Source organism: Lissotriton helveticus, chromosome 3_1 (genome assembly GCF_964261635.1).
Source record: "Lissotriton helveticus chromosome 3_1, aLisHel1.1, whole genome shotgun sequence".
Classification (NCBI taxonomy): Eukaryota; Metazoa; Chordata; class Amphibia; order Caudata; family Salamandridae; genus Lissotriton; species Lissotriton helveticus.
In genome coordinates, this window is record NC_136061.1 from 1,047,376,759 (window position 1) to 1,047,395,273 (window position 18,515).

Sequence of the window (18,515 nt, forward strand, 5' to 3'; positions counted from 1 at the left end):
TGACTTGCAGCAAGGAAGAGTAACCTAAGCCTCCCTGGGTTTGAGCCCCTTTGCTGATCAGACCCATTATCTTTCTACTATAAGCACTCAAAGTGGTGCAATTAATAACATTCTATAACTAGGCTTTAAATACTCATATGTATGCAACATCTTGAAAAAGAGTCCAAAGAGTTGGATAAATCAGTGTTTGCCAGATTCACTGCTATGAGCTGGTAACTTTGATGATAAAGTTTATTTAGTAGTGAAGGGCGACTAATATATTTCTAGTCTGTTTTTGCAAGATCATCTCAGATGTAACCTGTCCTGAGCAGGTGTATAAAAGAATGGCTATTGTGTTCATGTGCTTCTCTGCAACAATTTTGCATTCAGTCTATTTATGCCATGTAAATGTTAGATTCTCTCCTCCGGAATGTACAAAGTCTTGTATAAACAAGTCTTAAAGATGAGGACAGCAGAGACCTGTTAGAAATGATGGAGCAATAGAACTATTTTTTTTATCAGACTTATAGTTTTCAAGTTTCTATGCTTCCTCGCAGCTTCTGCAGTTGCCATCAGAATACATATATGGATGATCGATTGGAAATCTGATTAGACTCAGGAATGATTCTGAAAGTAAGCTGAAGATGGAAATCATATTTCGCGGCAAATTACCATGTTGAGGTCATTTTTCTCATCTCAAATAGAGTTGGAATTACCTATGTCGTACTGTCAAGAAGCTCCTTTTGAGGAGGGAAACATGTGCATGGAGTGGGTATGCTGAGAAATACTGATCAGCACACCTCTTCAAATATACTTCCTACCTCATTGACATGCCTATTCCCAGGGGACAGATCTTCCTGCTTTGAAGTATTGGGTCACAATAAGCCTTGTTTCACTTGTGTGATCAGGTTGAGCCCACTTTACCACCCTACTCCAGTGCCATGGTGTCGCATCAAGCAAACAGCGATTTGCCAGAGCACAGGGGCTTTTTGGCATTGGCTGCTGTCCCAGTGCTGGAAATCACCATACTCCATTTTGTTCTTGACTGGTAAGACTTGAGTGTATTAACAGCCCAACCCTGGATCTCAAGAGTATGAATCCTTGGGGGGATGTGGCGTGGTGCTGAGACAAGATGGTGCCTTAGGTGACTGCTCCTGCGGCAGGGAAAACCAGGCATGCATCCGATTACAACCAAGTTCCTGGCACCTCACTCAGTGGTACTTTGGCGGACCAACTCATACGGCCCACACCAAGATGCCATAGAGGCTCTGGACAGAGGTATCAGCCCTGGGAGTCTGAGTTGGTGACATGTGGGATATCAAGAAAGATAGCAGCAGAGAGACAGAGTAATGTCCGCCCCTGGCCACAACTAGAATGCCGGGGGGCGCTCTGCGACACCAGCGGCTGTAGGGGCCTATTACTTGCAGGTGGGATCCCATCGAACCTTGGCAAAGACTGTCCCCTCCACCCACCCATCAGTGCCAGAGACATGTGGTCTGTGTTTGCTAAAGCGGAGGGGTAGCCTGCCTGCGGGGCCGAGTGCCGGCTCCACCTGGAGATGCAAGGGCACCCAGGACAAATCTGAGGCCCTCGCTGGGCAGCAGTAAGGAGCCTGTAGGGCCTGGGGAAAACAAACAGCACAGAGCCCGTACAGTGGATCCAGCAGAGGCAGCACACCACTCTGCGCCATGTTGGATCCCAGAGTGCCTGAACGAATCAGGACCAGTATCAGAGGGTTGATGGAGAAGAGGCCACAGCATAGTGCCCATCTAATGGGGAGGAGACTGGCCCCAGAGGTGAGAGAGCTAGTGGTCCTCCACCCAACCAGGCTGTGACCTCCTCCTTGTGTGCACCAGGGAAGGGGAGGGGAGAGTGTTGGGGCCAGAGAGGGGCCCAGAGATTGGACATCCGAGGTGCGAGCTGTCTTGCGATCAACAGTGACAGGTGATGTGAGCTACTGGGCCAGAGTGGCTGCATTCTGGTGAGAACTGCCTATTCCCTTCAAGGCAACTCTATGGGCTGATAGAGGCACGATAGAGCCTGAATCTGAAGATCCTTGCACAGAATGTCAATGAGTTAGCCATAAACTGAAGAGAGGTATGGTGGCTAGATATCTCAACAGACAAGACCCAGACCTGGTACTCCTACAAAAGACCCACCTCGTGGACAACCACTGTGGGTTTATAGGCAGGGGACCATACAAAATCCTGGCCCACTTGGGGTTCACCTCTTATTCACGAGGAGTAGCCATTCTGATGGGCAGATTGCTCCCATATGCGGTGGAATGAGTCTGGACAGACAAACGGGGCTGTTAAGTAGCAGTACAGGGAGAAGGGAATGCAGAAAAACTGTTAGTCGTGTCAAAGTACTTCCCACCACGCCTGCAGTCGATCATTAGAAAGCATGGGGAAATGGTTAGCACAGGCCCCAGTGGACCTTCTGATATTAGAAGGTGAATTAAATCTGACACTGCAACAGGATCTGGATAGATTTGCAACAACCAGGCCCCAAGGATTAGATGACAAATACCTGCAACAGTTCCTCACCTTCTGGACCTATGGAGGGACTTCCACCCCAGTGTACGAGATTACTCATATACCGCCACCAAAAGACATTCCCTCTCTTGGCTAGACTATTTCTTTACCCCGGTCGATCAGGGTGTTGGATTAGTGAACACTAGTTTTCTGCCCCAGGGCATCAAAGATCACTCCGAACTTATGGTCATATTACACATGAAGACCTCCATGGTTGAGGGTGGACTGGAGGCTAGATCCCTGACTCTTGTGGGACTGGAATATTAGGACACAGCTGAAAGGGACAATTGAAGTGGGGTCGGTGGCATCTGGCGTAATTCTATGGGAAGCATATAAAGCATTGGCACGGGGACAACTTATCGTCATCCGTGCAGGCAAACAAAAGGATAAGGAAGGGAAAGTAAGGGACTTAGAACAATGTGTAGGACTGAATCTCCCTAACGGTGTCAACTTGGAATATCCAGGTGACTCAGTGACTTTTCCTAGAGGTTTAAAAGAGTAGGCCAGTAGAGTAAGAGCTGATCATGGAAAGTGGGACTTTGTAATAACCAATCTCAAAGCTTGGCTTTTCCAGAGGTTTAGTTCCAAAATTGGGGGTTATTTTCCTCGTGTTGCTACGTAGATCTCAGAATTTATCTGGGATGGATTTTAGGTAGGACTCTTAATTTTTCTTCTTTGTTGCCAAGGGCAGAAATCGAACCCTAAGGACCTCTGGGAGGTAAAGAGGGGGTCTGTCACATTCACAATTTGGTGTTCCACCTACTTTGTAGCTTCAATCAGAGAAGAGCTGAACTCTCTTATTGTTTCTTATTTCCAAAGCTACCATATGGAAATCCCCACATACCTCTAATACCATTTACACATTTGTGGTGGTGGGGGGTTCCCACCCATCAGATCTCGGCGCAAGGTTCTTAATCTAGTTACTTCCCTGTGTTCCGAGTTGCAGCCGTTGCATTCGCTCTCTCCTCAGCTCTACTACTGGCATGACCATCTGGTTTCAGCTTGCTGGGAAGCATTATGATCTAGTGGACAGAGGGGTTTATAGAAGAGGAAGAGGGTATTAGAAAGAGCAAGATTACCTGAATGATTTGCTACAAATTTCCAGGGCTGATTTGTAGGATTTAATTAAAAATGCGGTGCAGTCTACCTTAACTCAGCCTCAAGCTAAAAAGCAAAAAGGGGATGGTGATGATGAGCTGGACAATTCCCCTAAGGGCTAATAGGTGTAGGGAAATTTTTTTCTGATATGCTAGCACATATTCGGGATGTGCTTGGATTTGAACCTAAGAGCCTGGTGCATGATGGGTTTTAATAATGTTACAGGGCCTCAGTTGTGGATGATTTGCCCTTGAATGACATTAGAGAGATCTTTGCTGAAGAGTAGAAGGATGTGGACAAGCAGGGTATTCCAGGTTTCTTGAGCAAGCAGTATCTCGTAGTGCAGTATGATGTCCAGTTACCGCAGAGCCCGAAGGTTAATTCCATCTTGTTCTCTATGGCCTCTTCATCTTCTTTGTCCTCTGAGTAGGCAACCCTTTCGGCTCCAGTGGAGAAAAAGGTGGAGGCTGCTTTGAAACGGTGATTTTGGGATCAGGGCCGGTACTTACTCTGCCAATGCCTCACAGGTCCTCAATAAGGACTTTGAAAGACTGCTTGACTGGCTTTTGAATCAAGGAGATCCAACGCCTGTCCTGGATCATATGGAGGTAGATGTTGGCCCAGTTCCTCTCTGATGTTACGTATGATACCTTGTGGGCTTTTTCCTCCTTGGCAGGTTTGGAAGTGGCTGGTCAGAGGTCTCTGTGTACAAAACCATGGCAGCAGTGGCAGCACAGAAGGCATTAATTCATAAATTGCCATTTGAGGGTCCTAAGCTGTTTGTGAATGAGTTGAACCCTCATGGTGCAACGTTCTGCTGAAAAGAAGTTGTTGAAACATTTTCAATCTGTGCAGAAGAAGTCGTTGTTCTTTCATAAACAACATGTTCAGGCGGTGTCTTCTTCTCAGCCCTTTCGTGGACGGGCTCAAGGTCAGGAAACCGCATTCACCAACATGTCCCGACCCCAGAGTCAGCAGTCCCAGGGTTCCAGTCAGAAATTACTATGCCAGAGTCGAGCCAGGCTCCACATGTTCCAAGATCAGTAGTTCTGGTTAATTTCCGACCAGTGGGTTTTATCAAACATCAGCCAGGGTCATCGGATTCCATTTGTGGGTTCTCCTCCAGTGGATCAATTTTGGGATACTCCGTTGCCAAAAGACAAACTGAAACAGACTGCTATGTTGTCAGGAGTGGAGACGCTGCCCATAAAGGGCACAATCATCAAGGTGCCAGCAACAGATGAGGAGCTAGGCTTCTACTTCATTGTGTTCCTGGGTGGCAAGCCATATGGTTCTTTCAGGCGATATTGGATCCGAAGTCTCTGAACAGTTTGGTGAAGGTGGAACTGTTTCGAATTTACACTTTGTAATCCAACATTCCTCCGATTCAGCAGGATTATTTTTTGGCAACTCTGGATGTAGAGGATGACTATTTTCACTTCCCTGTCCATCAGGACAGCCAGAGGTTTCTGAGATTTGCTGTGAACAGAGCCCATTTCCAGGTGCTGCCCTTTGGGTTTTTCACTGCTCATCGGACTTTTACCTAGGTATTGGCTCCGTTCTCTTTGTTTCCCTACCATGATTATTATTTGAACTGTGCTTCCTCTCTCCCTAAGGCTTGGCTGGCGGTTGAGGCAATGATGGCTCTGTTCCAGCAATTGACCTTCACACTGAACCTGGCGTAATCACAGCTAGTCCCTGTTTAGCGGTTGCAGTTTATCAGCGCTGTGATTGACACCCAGATAGGTGCGGTTTTCCTTCCTGCTCCTCGAAGAGAGACTCTGCAATGTCTTCTGTTGGCCCTCTTGTCTCAGCAGTCAGCTCCAGCGTGGACTTTGTTGAGGTACCAGAGGTTGATGGCCTCCACTACGCATGGGGTTCCCTGGGCTCATCTGCACCTAACTCCTCTCTTCAATCATCTGTTGGCCCAGTGAGATCCCTCCCTTGCAGATTACGACTCTGAGGTTCCTGTCCCTCCTGTTTTGGTTCAGGAGTTGGGGCAGTGGCAGCACACTCACAACTTGAAGGAGATTATCAGTTTCCAACACCCTCCTCCCCTGTTGTTGACGACAGATGCCAGTCTGTGAGGTTGGGGGGGCCACACAGGGGTCTTTGGAAGCAAAGGGTCAGTGGTCTCTGAGGGACAGGGCTTTTTCCTCCAATTGGCGGAAGTTGGCTGCGGTTTGGGAGACCATCCATGTGTTTCAGGATCAGTTGCTGGGGTCGAATCTACTGATTCGTACTTTCAAACCATGAAGGTACACGGAGCGTCCCTCTGAATCATTTGGCCTTGCTGAGATGCTCATGAGGGGAGACTCATCTTATATCAATGTCGGCAGTCTACATTCAGGGTCAGTTGAATTTCCATACAGACAGCTTGAGCCGCAACCTTCCTTCCTTGATCCTCTATCATCATTCTGTGCCCCTTTTCAGGGACATTTGTCTAAAGTTTGAGGATCCATGGATCGCCCTCTTTGCCACTCCCCACAATGCCCTTCTTCTGAGGTTTTGTTATGAGGTGGTTTGTCCTCAGGCTTGGGCGATGGATGCCCTTTCAATTCCTTGGGTCTTCTGTATTAATTCCCCCGGGTTCCCCTCCACCCGATTGTGCTTCAGAAGATTCGGGTGTAGTGGGTACCGATGATCTTGATTGCCCCTTTTTGGCCTCATTGCCTTTGGTTCACTCTGTTACTTTGATTGTCCTGGGGCAGGTTTATTCCGTTGCCCGTGATCCCGTCCCCGCTTCAGTTCTCAGTCCTGTCCTTGCCCAGTCTCTGTCTGCTGAGAACCGACGGCTTGACTCTTGAACGCTTAGCATTGGAGTCTTGTGGGTGTTCTTCTCTGGTGGCACAGAATATTCAGAAATCCAGCTGGGGTTCTACACTTAAGTCTTACAATAACAACTGGGTCTGCTTTGTTAAATAGTGTTCCGCTCATGGGGTGGATCCGGTTGTTGGGGAGCCAGTGAAGATTCTGGAGTTTTTTAATCTTGCCACCTCTACTCTGGCTGCTCAGTGGGTGGATATCCGCACCTGTAGGGGGTTGAGGGTATTGTTACTTTGGTGGTTCTGTTACTGATGAGTTCTCAGATCCGTCGGCCGGTGTCTCCTGAGGCTGATTTAGTGTGATTATCTGATAAGTTCTTGGGGGGATTGTGGGCTATGCTGATTTTCTATCCTTATTTACAATTTCTGCGGGTTAAGGTGATTCTGGGGTTGTATCTGGCCTTAGTACCTAAGGTTTTTTCCAAGTTCCATTTGCAGCAGGAGGTTGTTCTTCCTGATTTTTTGGGGAGATTGATGGTCAGGTTCCCTCCATGTTTGATGCTCTTCAGGTTTATCTGCAATGCACTCATACATTGTGCCTTTCCCCTGCTCTGTTTGTGTCCTTTCACGGAGTGCCTAAAGGAAAAAAGGCATCTACTTCAATTATTAGTAGGTAGGTGCATTTGGCAGTTTGTCAATCTTATAAATCTTTGGAGCTGGTTCCTCCGGCTCAGGTTCGGGCCGATCCACTAGATCTGCGTCCGCTTCCTGGGCAAAGGCTGCAAGAGTTTCTATCCCAGAAATTTATAGGGCTGCTATTTGGCAGTCCCATCACACTTTTATCATGCATTATCGGCTGGATGTGTTGCATGCTTATATGGATAATTTTGCTGTTGGTGCTATGAAGGCTGTCTGCTTCTTGAGCTTGATTTAATAAAACTTGTTGTTCATGAGTTTTTGGTGTGAAGCTTCCTGTTTGTGTTAGAGCGTGTGAAGTCCTCGCTATTGTAATGACTGGGACGAGGAGGTCCTATGAGGGGGTAATTGGAATCTCTGACTCTGGCCGTTTGGACATGGATTTGGTTCCCATGAACATATATATATATATATATATATAGCGATATATATATATTTATATATATATATATATATATAGCGATATATATATATATATATATATCTATATATATATATATATATATATATATGGAAACCAAAATGCAAGCTCCTAAAAAGATCCTATAAAAACCCTTATGCGCTTTACTAGCACACGTCTGGGTATCCGTCAAGTTGTTTACAAAACTTTGATGCTACAATGTAGTGTTAAAAAATGTGTCATTACATACTGGTAATCCCCATTGCCATGAATAAGGTCCTCTTCGTCTCTATAATTACAATAGTGAGGCGGTCCCGCCTCCCGACAGGCGCCTAACACGCTAGTCTGTTTTTTATTTTTTATTTAAGCCTCTCATACCCGCCTCCATGCTTGCTAGTAACAAGATAAGACGCAACCACAGAGGGAGAGAGGGAGGGAAGATGACTTGTACGAGGAGGACCTTAATTGCGGTACTGAAGATTACTAGTAAATAACAATTCATTCCACAACAGAGTTTATTGCTGCAACACGTCTCACTCCCTCGGGGGCTTCGTCACGGCCTGAAGGTATATATAACCACCAGCACTCCTGATCTTGGTAGCTATTCATCCTAGGCAGGATGTGTTATGACAGAGCTGGATTTCCACTTTTTTGGTGTGGGCTTATAAATGATTTGAATACAGTTAGTTGCTCTATGTAATGCGCGGTGAACAACTATGGATGGCATAGGTTGCTCAAATCAGGTAAATTGGGGTAAAGTGTGTGTCAAAAAGAATATTCGTTGGAATAAGACAGCAGCACATGCACTCACGTGTGTTTTCTTTTCTTTCGGGTTATGAAAACAGTGACACTGGGTTTGCTTTGCATGCAGGTACAATAAAAGATTATCTTTCTTTGGAATGTATAAAACTGAATGGACATATAGAATTTTACAGCATTGTCTTGGTATAATTTCATTTTGGTACCCTGCCACTTTTCTTTTTGAGTTCCACAATCCTAAAAGTAGAAGACACAAAACAAAAACATGAGCAGAAGTACATTCGGGGCCAGATGTAGGTAATCCCAGATTACCGATTCTTCAATATCGAATCATACCGATTCGGTATTTAAGAACAGGCAAATGGGATGTAGGTAATTTTTCTTAAAAAATTACCGAATCTGTAAGTTTCGGTAATAACCGAATCGGTATTTACCGATTCGGTAATTGCCATTCATTCCTATGGGCCTGGAAGCCAATAGGAATGAATGTCAATTACCGAATCGGTAAATACCGATTCGGTAATTGGGGGAAACATTGAAGGGTGGCAGGGTGTCACTTTGACACCCTGTTGCACCCCTCAATTGTGTATGGGTGCACATGTTGCAGACATACATGCCCTAAGGGGCATGTATGTCTGCAACATGGCATTGTTGGAAAAGCAAAAAAAATGCTTTTTCAAAGGTTTTCATTATTTACCACCAACTTGTAGTTGGTGGTAAATAACGAATCCTAAAATGGGAAAATCACTCATTTGAGTGCTCCCTACATATCAGGATTCGGTAATTTACCGAATCTGTATTTAAGAATTCGGTAATTTACCGATTCCTTCAATTACCGATTCGGTAAATTACCGAATCCTTCTTTTTTAGCCTCCTACATCTGGAAAGCCTATTACCGGACGGTAAGGGCCGCTTTCGGCCGTTACCGACCGGTAATAGCCTACCTACATCTGGCCCATAATGTCCCTTGTTAAAAGTGAAAGCACTTCGGTAGAGAGAAATAGTATTAAGGGACAGCAGAGGGCGCTATTGAATACTGTCAGTTTTAAGCCATGGGAATTGAAGAAATATGGAACAGTTAACCAACCACGAGAAAGGTACCAGCCTAGAACTAGTACAACGTTTATCCAGCAGGTGCACGTTTCACTGAGACGATCAATCAACCCAGAGCAGGACGGGCTTGGATATTTTATAGTGGGCTATTAAAATATGTATTCTGTGAACCTGTGTCCGTCTAACTCGTTTACGTCTGGGCTGCCTGCCTTCGAGGCACATCATGCTGTGTGTGTGCCTTACACCTTCAAAATAGCGTTATGGACAGTTCGACTTAATTATTCCTAAACTGCACTCACAGAGATATATTTGGGCGGGAAAGACAAAAAATAGTATGCGAAGACAAACCTGAGATGGAATTTAATCCCTCTACATACATTGCATTGTATTGTTTGTAAAGCTCTATAAGCTTCTCAATGGCACATTAATCAGATTGCCTGTCTCTTCAGCAAACGGTAGCTGCGTGAATCGGATTTGACCGGAAGCGTCCCCTCATACACTATACACACAAACACAGCCATGGGAACGCATGGCGCTGGGAAGGTTGCCCACAATCTCCCAAGTACCGTGTTCGGGATTGTACTTCTCAATACTTTGCAGGTAGGTTCCTTTGGAGTAAGAGTACCCTCCAGTCACGTAGATAAAGCCATTCATAACAACAGCCCCACATTCCATCCTCCTTTCGATGGTTGGCGCCATCTCGCTCCATTCGTTCTTCTCGGGGTCATAGCAGCCCGTTGTCGTAGTCTGACCACCGACAAGATACAGCTTGCTTTGCAGAGGAATAGAACACAAGCCGTATTCTGAGGGGGAAAAGGAGAAAACAGTTAAAAACTTGAGGACATGGTTATAAACACCGACAAAATCTCATGCCGCTTTATGAAAAGCCAGAAGTACGGGTAAAGTCCGCGCTACATAAAAACGCATAAAATACCATTTAACCTTGTGTGATCATTGAAATCATCACAGATTCGCATGGCAGACGGAGACAGATTATTCCCTTTTTGCAGCCATTGAGTAGCAGTATTCAACCCAACTATTCATGCCACATTTTGAGGATGAAGAACTAAGAAACATTTAGGTTAAGTTCTAATTAATCAACTAATTTGGCTTGGTGGCATAATCCTTACTCCTGAAAAATGTACATTTTGCTAAACATATAAAATGACAATTTTGTTAGTAATACATTGTTATTGAACCGTCCACTTTTTCCTAATCAGAATATGGCCATCAATGAATTATCTGATGAAATCTCAGCTGAATTCACTTTGACCTTTAGATACAGGCATACATACCTATTATACACACTGTTTAAAAGAAACTTTAGTTGACTCGCTCCATAGTGCATTAAATGGAGGCCTTACATACCGGGCCGTAGTTTAAACGCTTAGTTGTATTGTTTCTTTGCACATTCTTGCACAGACTACACAAGCTATTGAAGATTGTGTTACTCTATTGTCAGGAAATGCCGTTCTCAGCCTTTCAGCAGCGCACAAAGTGAATCTCAGCTTTTTTTCGCACAAGAAGTACAAACAAAAGAAACAAAATCTCCATTTTACACTGCAGACCAGCTTTCTCACAGCTGTTCCCTATGGAAAACATCCTTTAACCCGCAGGCAGAACCACCACCTGCCTTTATTCCGCAGTCACTACCCTAACTGTGACGTTACAACAAGTTCCTTTACCACGCAAGTCGTTACAATGACTTGATTTAGGGGGTGCGTTGTTGGACTGGTGTTGGATTTTAAGTCCAACATCTTCTCTACTGATACACTGACTGGAGTTGGAATAGTAATTTATATTATTCCATAGTCCCCCATAGGCAAGTCATTGTAACGACTTACGTGGGAATGGAACGCGTGGTAACGTCACAGTCCGGGTAGTGACTGCGAAGTAAAGGGATGCATGTGTGGTTCCGTCATACATCTGTCCTCTGTAACTCAAACATTTTATTCAAGAGGATATTTCAGCACCAGGATACCCTCCCAGGTGAGTCACACACTAATCAACTACACATTACATAACATATTAGAATAATTCACATATAATATACGGGCATGGTACATTTTAAAATTAACATTGGCCCAAGCAAGGATAAGTGTAGGTACATCAGACAATCGATAAAGATTTGCATCTAGACAGATAAGTTTGTGGCAGCTGGGAGGTGTATATAGTTAGGTAGCTAGCTGGTTTTGATGCCAAGAGAGAGCAAAGATAAGCTCAGGCTGTGGGTGCATTTTCAGGTGGTATTTGAGAGGTGTGAAAGGTGCATCATATCTGATATTTAGATGGATGTTGCGCCAGATCTTCACTTAAAACAATAAGGAGTAGTTTGTGTAGAGCTTTTGTTGCAGAAAAGCTTTCCCTATTGGAGACTGTTGATGTTATAAAGGTGTCCCCGTCCGCCTGCGATCAGTTTTTATCTCTGCTTCATATAGAGGAATTGTTTAGATTCAGGGTTTTCACTGTACTGCAACCAGATCCGAGGGTACAGCAGTCTTAGATTGGTAGCTATATTACTTAAATTAGTCTTGGTTTGATATGATCAAATTGGCATAGCTTTTTCTCAGCGTTTTTGATGCTGCATGAAGAACTGCTTTCAGTGGCGCTGCCTATCAAACCATCTTGTTACTACCAGTACCTGGTTGAGATTTTCTTTTTGGTATGAACTGATGAGCCATAGATGGTGCTCAGTCCCCGTTCCCAATGATTTTACAAGGGCCTTTAGGTTATTATGGTGTCCGTATGAATTTAGAGACAACTTGTTGAACCTCCGAACAAAGTCCTGCGTCTCTGAGGTAGGAAGACTGTTTTTCAAATCATTTTTTGGTTTTATTTTTTAGGAAAGAGCTGATTATCAAGAATTCCGTGTTTTTCTGGTTCAGTAGGTGTCCATCTGGTCATACATTTTGTATTTTTAAAAGGAAGTTTATGTGATTGCTGGAGGTGTTGTTATTGATTCCTACATAAAACTGAATATTGTCCGCATACTGATGGTAAGGGTGCCCGATGTATTCAGGAATTACCTAAGTAGTTCAAGGTATAAAGTAAATAAGGCGAGGGACAATATTGAGTGTTGTGGAAGAGCGCTTTTACAAAGTGAGCAAAGAAGTAATTTATTTTTATCACCCAGAAGTGATCATGCAAATATATTTAGAACCATTAAAGAATAGTATTGAGATTAAGAAATGCATTCCCTCAAAATATCCCTTTATTATAGAAGTAACAGTTTCAAAAAATGAAAAAAAGTTGATTGTGAAATGTCAATCCCTTTACTAAGAGGTGCAACTGGTCCACTGAATAAATCAGTTAAAAACACAGGCCTGTTAGTTACACATACATCAAAAGGTAGCTGTGAATTATTAACCAAAAATAAACTGCCATTTAATGATTGGAGATGGCTTCCAGCGAGCATTACAAATGCATCTACTGGTGATGGGGACTGAACCCTGTCTGTAGTTAGTGAAAATGATAAACAACTGAAAATATGTTTTTGAAATGTCCAAGGGTTAGCTCATTTGCTGGCCGACCCTGATACACTTTCCTTCTTAAATGCTTTTGAAATTCTGATGTTTCAAGAAACATGGAGGGAGCAAGGCAGTCCATTGCTTGGCTTTAATGAACCTAGCCTTCCGGCCACACACATTAATAAACAAGGCAGAGCAAAGGGTGCTCTCTCATTTTATATTGCAGCTGAGTTTTTTTTTTTTAATCTGTTTTTATTATTTTACAAAACAACGCTTGGCAAGCATACATCAGTGATTAACATCTGTACCCTACATCATAGGAACATTCCTAACATCCCCAAACTCTTCCTCGATGGACCGTCATTTCTTTATCGTTTTAAGATAATATTGGTCACTGGACTGCCGGCATCTCGATATGCTCGTGCATATGTTATTAGGAGCAAGTTGTCAGCCATTTAATACCTACGTTTGACAGTGCAAGTCATATAAGTAACAATAAGCCATCGCAATCAAACTCGCTCCCCCCTCCCTCTGCAGCCGGTGTGTCCAGGTCCCTAATCGCCTATTACAGTAGTATTACTAATTCCTTTGTGTCTTGTTCCAGGATGTTTGGGGGACAATACCCACTGTTCCCGGTGCATCTCAGAATATCCCAGTCACTCACCACATGGCTAGGCCTATAGCCCCATCCCTGCTCCGTGAGCAATCAAGGGGAACCCATTGGAGCCTCCTCGGCAGGGTTCTCCTCCGAATCAGTCTCTTGTGTCTGCAGTGCCATTACTAGCACTTCCCACGCCCTTGCCGCGTCCATCGCCTTCTCATTATTAGAACGTATAGCCTGTTGCAATCTAACTGTGCTCTCACTCCTAGCCCATTTAAGTAGTTCCGATTTCCACTTCCTTATGTTAGGACTTCGCCGTGACTTCCATAGGGCCATGATCTCTCTTTTATCTAGTAGTAGGCCTAGATCCAGAAACTTGCTAGTGATTTTCGTTTTGGGAGTATGCGGAAACCAATGCAATATACAGGTGCCCATGTCAGTGTCTATGCAGCGCTCTGTAATTCCACAGAGCAGTTCGACTACCTCCTTCCAGTATGTTCCTAACTGTCCGCAACTCCACAGCATGTAATGCAACTCCGTCCCTTCTAGGTTACAGCGCGAGCACTGGGCAGTATCTATCAGGGAATACCGATTAATCTTGGCCAGAGTCAAATAAGCCCTATGCAATATGAGGAATTGTATTAATTGAAATCTGGCATCCTAGTACCCTTCCAGGCCCTCCGAACCAATTGTGTCCAAGTTGTTTCCGGTATTTCTTTCCCAAGATCCACCTCCCATTTTCTCTGTAATTCTTGCAGCGGCTGCAGGCCTTCTGTGACCAGTCGCCTGTAGAGATAAGTAACCGCCTTAAATGTCCCTGCCACCATCACAACATATTGGCATGCCATAGAGGTCCGTGGTTCTGAATGCCCCTCCTTCCAATGGCGTTGTATTGCCGAGATCAGGGCTGCATGCAGCTAATAATCCCCTCACAGCAGATCATACCTGTCCTGTAGTGCTTTAAAAGGTATCAATATCCCGTCTTCGTACAAATCACCTAATACATGGACACCCATCGTCTCCCAATCTGCCAGTGCCACCCAATCCCCCCCATGAGGAAGGGCAGTACACATACCCAAGGGAATCTCCGGGGCATACGGTCGGCTAATGCCAGCTCTGCGCTGGCTCTGGTTCCAGCCCTGTCTCAGCGTCCGCTCCTCAGCGGTCAGTGACCCAAGTTGCAAGCGTTGCTGTAATATTATAAATCAGATCACGTGACGCGGAAGCCACCGACCCTCTGGACCGTCCGGGCCTCGAAACTATCGAGCCACCGCCTGAGTGAGCCACTGCAGCTGAGCCGCTAAGTAATAAAATTCGAAGTCTGGCACAGCTAGGCCCCCATCTGCTTGCGGTCTCATCATTGTAGGCAAAGCCACCCACCTTCTGCCATGTCCCTAGAGGAAGCCGCTAAACATGGTTCTAAGCTGCCTGAAGATTGCCCCCTGTATCCACAGTGGCAACGTTCTAAAATAATATAACAGGCGGGGGAGCGCCACCATTTTTAGGAGTGCCATCCTGCCAGCCACCGAAAGTGGAAGAGCACTCCAAAAAGCCAGATTTCCTCGCAGTCCACGTATGGCCCTTCCCTCATTCCCTTCCAGTAAATCAGCGGGTACATGATATATATTAGTCCCAAGATTGGGTAAGCAATTCGGTTCCCACGGAATTCCTGCTACCTGTGTGGGGCCTCCAACTGATGGAATCACCGGGAAGAGACAAGTCTTCCCCCAGTTAACTCCCAGCCCCAAAATCCCTCCGAACTCCTGCAACAGGCTTGTCGCCCCTTCCAGTGCCTCTCCCGTATTGGCCAGGAAGATAAGTAGATCATTGGCGTATAGGGATATATAGTGCTCGTCGCCCCGCAAGGGCAGGCCCTGGTAGTGCCGCCCCATCCTAGTACGCACAGCCAGTGGCTCAGTGGCTAACGCAAACAGCAGTGGTGACAGTGGACACCCCTGTCGAGTTCGTCGACCTATTGGACAGGGGGGGGATATCACCATCACCGTCCGTACCCTCGCTATCGCAGCCCTGTACAGTAACCCCGTCCATCCCACAAATGCCTCCCCAAGGCCGAATGCACGGTACAGGTAAGGCCACTCCAGGCTATCAAATGCTTTCTCTATGTCCACCGATAGTACCGCAGCTTTGGGGGTATCCCCGTGATCTCCATCCAATATGCGGAGCAGGCGTCGTATATTAATGGCCGTGTTCCAGGTCGGGATAAAACCCGCCTGGTCCTGATGAATCAGTTGCGCCATGTGAGGTAGGAGCCGGGTCGCCAAAATCCTGCTTAAAATCTTATAGTAAGATGTCAGCATAGATAACGGGCGATACGCTGACCTGTCTAATGGGTCTCTTCCTGGTTTCGGAAGTGGGATAACGATAGCCTCTCTCATGGAAGTTGGGAGCCTCCCCTCTGCCCGTGCCTCTTTGTAAACCGCCAGCAATTTTGGAGCGAGTAAATCAATATAAGTTGAGTAGAACTCAATGGGTAGGACATCTGTGCCCGGTGTTTTGTTGCATGCCATGTGTTTAATGGCACCTCGTATTTCCCCCAGCGTGATGTCCTGCCCCAATAAATCCGCTTGCTCATCCTCCAGCCGGGGCAATACCATATCGGCCAAGATTCTTCCAGGGCTACGTCTGTACCCCCCACCCTACTCCTATATAAGCCATCATAAAACGCTAAAAACAAACCGTTAATCCCTCTCTGAGTGTAGACCGGATTTCCCAATGAAGAGTTCAACGCTAAGATAGGCGTGCCCCTGGGTGCCGGGTTAGCTAGCCAAGCCAGCAGCGTACTCGCCTCGTCCCGATCCGCGTGTGCCCGCGCCAGGTAGGTCCTGTGATCATAACAACGTGATCTCTCCATCTGGGTCGCCACCTCCTACTTGGCCCCTGACAGTTCTTCCTGCACCTCTGGGTGCTCAGGCCGCTCCCTCTCTGCCCCGCCCAGCCGGGTTTCTGCCGCTTCTACTTCGCGCAGTAATGTCTTCTGTACACCCGCCAGTTTGGCAATGCACATCCCTCTCAGCACCACCTTAAAGGCATCCCATTCCATCGCTATAGTAGACGCCGTCCCCTCATTGTCAGCAAAGTATTGCTCAATGCCTGTTTCTATATCCTTACGGAAGACCACGTCTATTGCAGCTGAGTTAGGAGTAAAAGTAGAAGCAATTGATTTGCAGTTGACATGGATACAAGGTGTGTCATTATAGTACAACTGTTATATGATGATAATATTGAATGTTTATTTGAGCACGAGGGCAAATAAGATCACCCAGCTTTTTACTTTGTGGGATATCATAAGAACATTAGCATTTCAGTATCCAACAGCCGGCTTGATCATCTCTGGCGACTTTAATATTCATCTGATCGTATTCAATTCTTTGGATGTGCCGAGCTATAGTATTACTAAGATGTGCTGTGAAAATCTGTAGCAGCTTGGGCTACTTATGTTAAATGATTCATCCTTGTGCAAATCAAGGGTAGTTCCATCTTTCAAACAGTCCAAGTATGGTTCAATTATTGATAACACTTTTGTTTCAAGATGAACTGGGTTAAAAAATTGTTGAATATGAGTTAATTCCTCGACTCGAAATTGATCATAATCCTTCAGTTATTAACTTTGCATCTGCCGATAAGCTGCAGTCCCAAAACAAATGTGCTCCAAAGTATTGTCCATTCTTCATATAATTCGAAAAGGTTGGTGTTGTATTCAGAAAAACAAATTGAAATAATGAAGTTTGCGGAAGCTCTAGTTAAAGATAGTTCATAGTTCGGTGGGAGTAGGATCAGCGATGGATAAGTGAAATCACATCACTTCATCATTGGTTGGAAAATATACAGCACGAAAACCAGCAAAGTGAATCCACTACTACCCACCCTTAATAAATGGTGTTCACACAATTTGCTAAAATTAAAACAGTCACTTAATAGGGCCTCAAGGATAGCTTTTACCAATCGATATTAACAAGCTTGTTTTTAAGGATAAACGGAGGTCTCTAAGAAGATAATATAGAAGAGAAGTGTGGCTGGCAAAATCACAATATCAAACAGGGCTATGGCACAGATTATTAAACGCCTCTAAGTAAAATAATGCAAAATCTTTTTGGGAAGTCATTAATGAACTTGAAAGGGAAGGTAATAGGTCCTACAGTGTTAATATTATGGATGAGGATTGGGTGAGGTTTATCACCAACCTGTATGTTGCTGGTGCCTCTGACACAAATAGGCCAGACTTAAGCCACTATAATGTGAATATTAGTAAATCATTTAAAGAGGAAGTGAGTAGTTTCAATCCGGACTCACACTTGGGTTTTATAAGCAGTACTGAAACAGCTACCCTTTTATGTTGGCACAGATGAAATGGGGCTCCTGGACCAACGTTTTTAATTTGGTATGGGCACTGAATATCGCCCTGAGTTCTGGCCAGGAAGCATTGTACAGACAATTTTTAAAATCGGCCCAGTGGAAAATCCTGCCAATTATCGATTAATTGCTTTAACTGATGTAGAAACTAAGGTTTTTGCTTCCTGGTTACTGACTGATTAAGAACTGCGGGAATTAATCCCAACTAACCAGACAGGGTTTCATAAGGGTCAATCTACAATTACTAATTTGTTGGCCCATACTTTATTAGTTGAGCGGGCTGTTTTAAAAAAACAGCATCCATTCATTTTATAGATTTAAAAGCAGCCTTCGGTTTAGTGCCACGAGCATTATCATGGCAAAAACAGGATGGGGTATTCCCCAATAGTTGCTGGATGCTATAATACTCTTGTATACTAATACTTGGATTAAGGTTAAACTAGGTGATGGTTTTACTTTGTCCCAAAAAATGTAAACTTGTAATGGCCTTAAACAAGGCTGCGTACTTGCCCCCTGTCTTTTTTTTTAATGTCAGATCTACTACAGCATTTTAAGTCTGTCATTGCCCATCCTTCGAAACTTGCTGATATGCATCTTAGCTATTTACAATATGCTGGTGCCCAGAGCAGAACACAGAGCAGTGCCACTGTTAGTCTGTACTGATACAATAGTCATGCTGCCCATGCGCCATATGCAGAGCGGGACTCTTTTATCCCACGCTACAGACGGCGCAGCACTGTCGGGTAAACACAATCCGGGCACTGAAGTAATATCTCTGCACAATGAAATGTG

At 44.9% G+C, this 18,515-nt stretch overlaps 1 protein-coding gene and 1 long non-coding RNA gene across 3 annotated transcripts in view; one reads left to right on the forward strand and one right to left on the reverse strand.

Annotated features, from left to right (window-relative positions):
• Positions 1-18,515, forward strand: part of LOC144823250 (uncharacterized) — a 36,414-nt gene that overhangs the window by 15,663 nt on the left and 2,236 nt on the right. The gene's annotated exons all lie outside the window — the stretch shown is intronic.
• Positions 9,177-18,515, reverse strand: part of KLHL23 (kelch like family member 23) — a 130,474-nt gene continuing 121,135 nt past the window's right edge. For both annotated transcript variants that reach the window (XM_078681602.1, XM_078681604.1), the window contains exon 4: positions 9,177-10,087. In XM_078681602.1, coding sequence (XP_078537728.1) covers positions 9,777-10,087 — 311 coding nt within the window. In that variant the 3' untranslated portion in view covers positions 9,177-9,776. The remainder of the gene's footprint in view (positions 10,088-18,515) is intronic.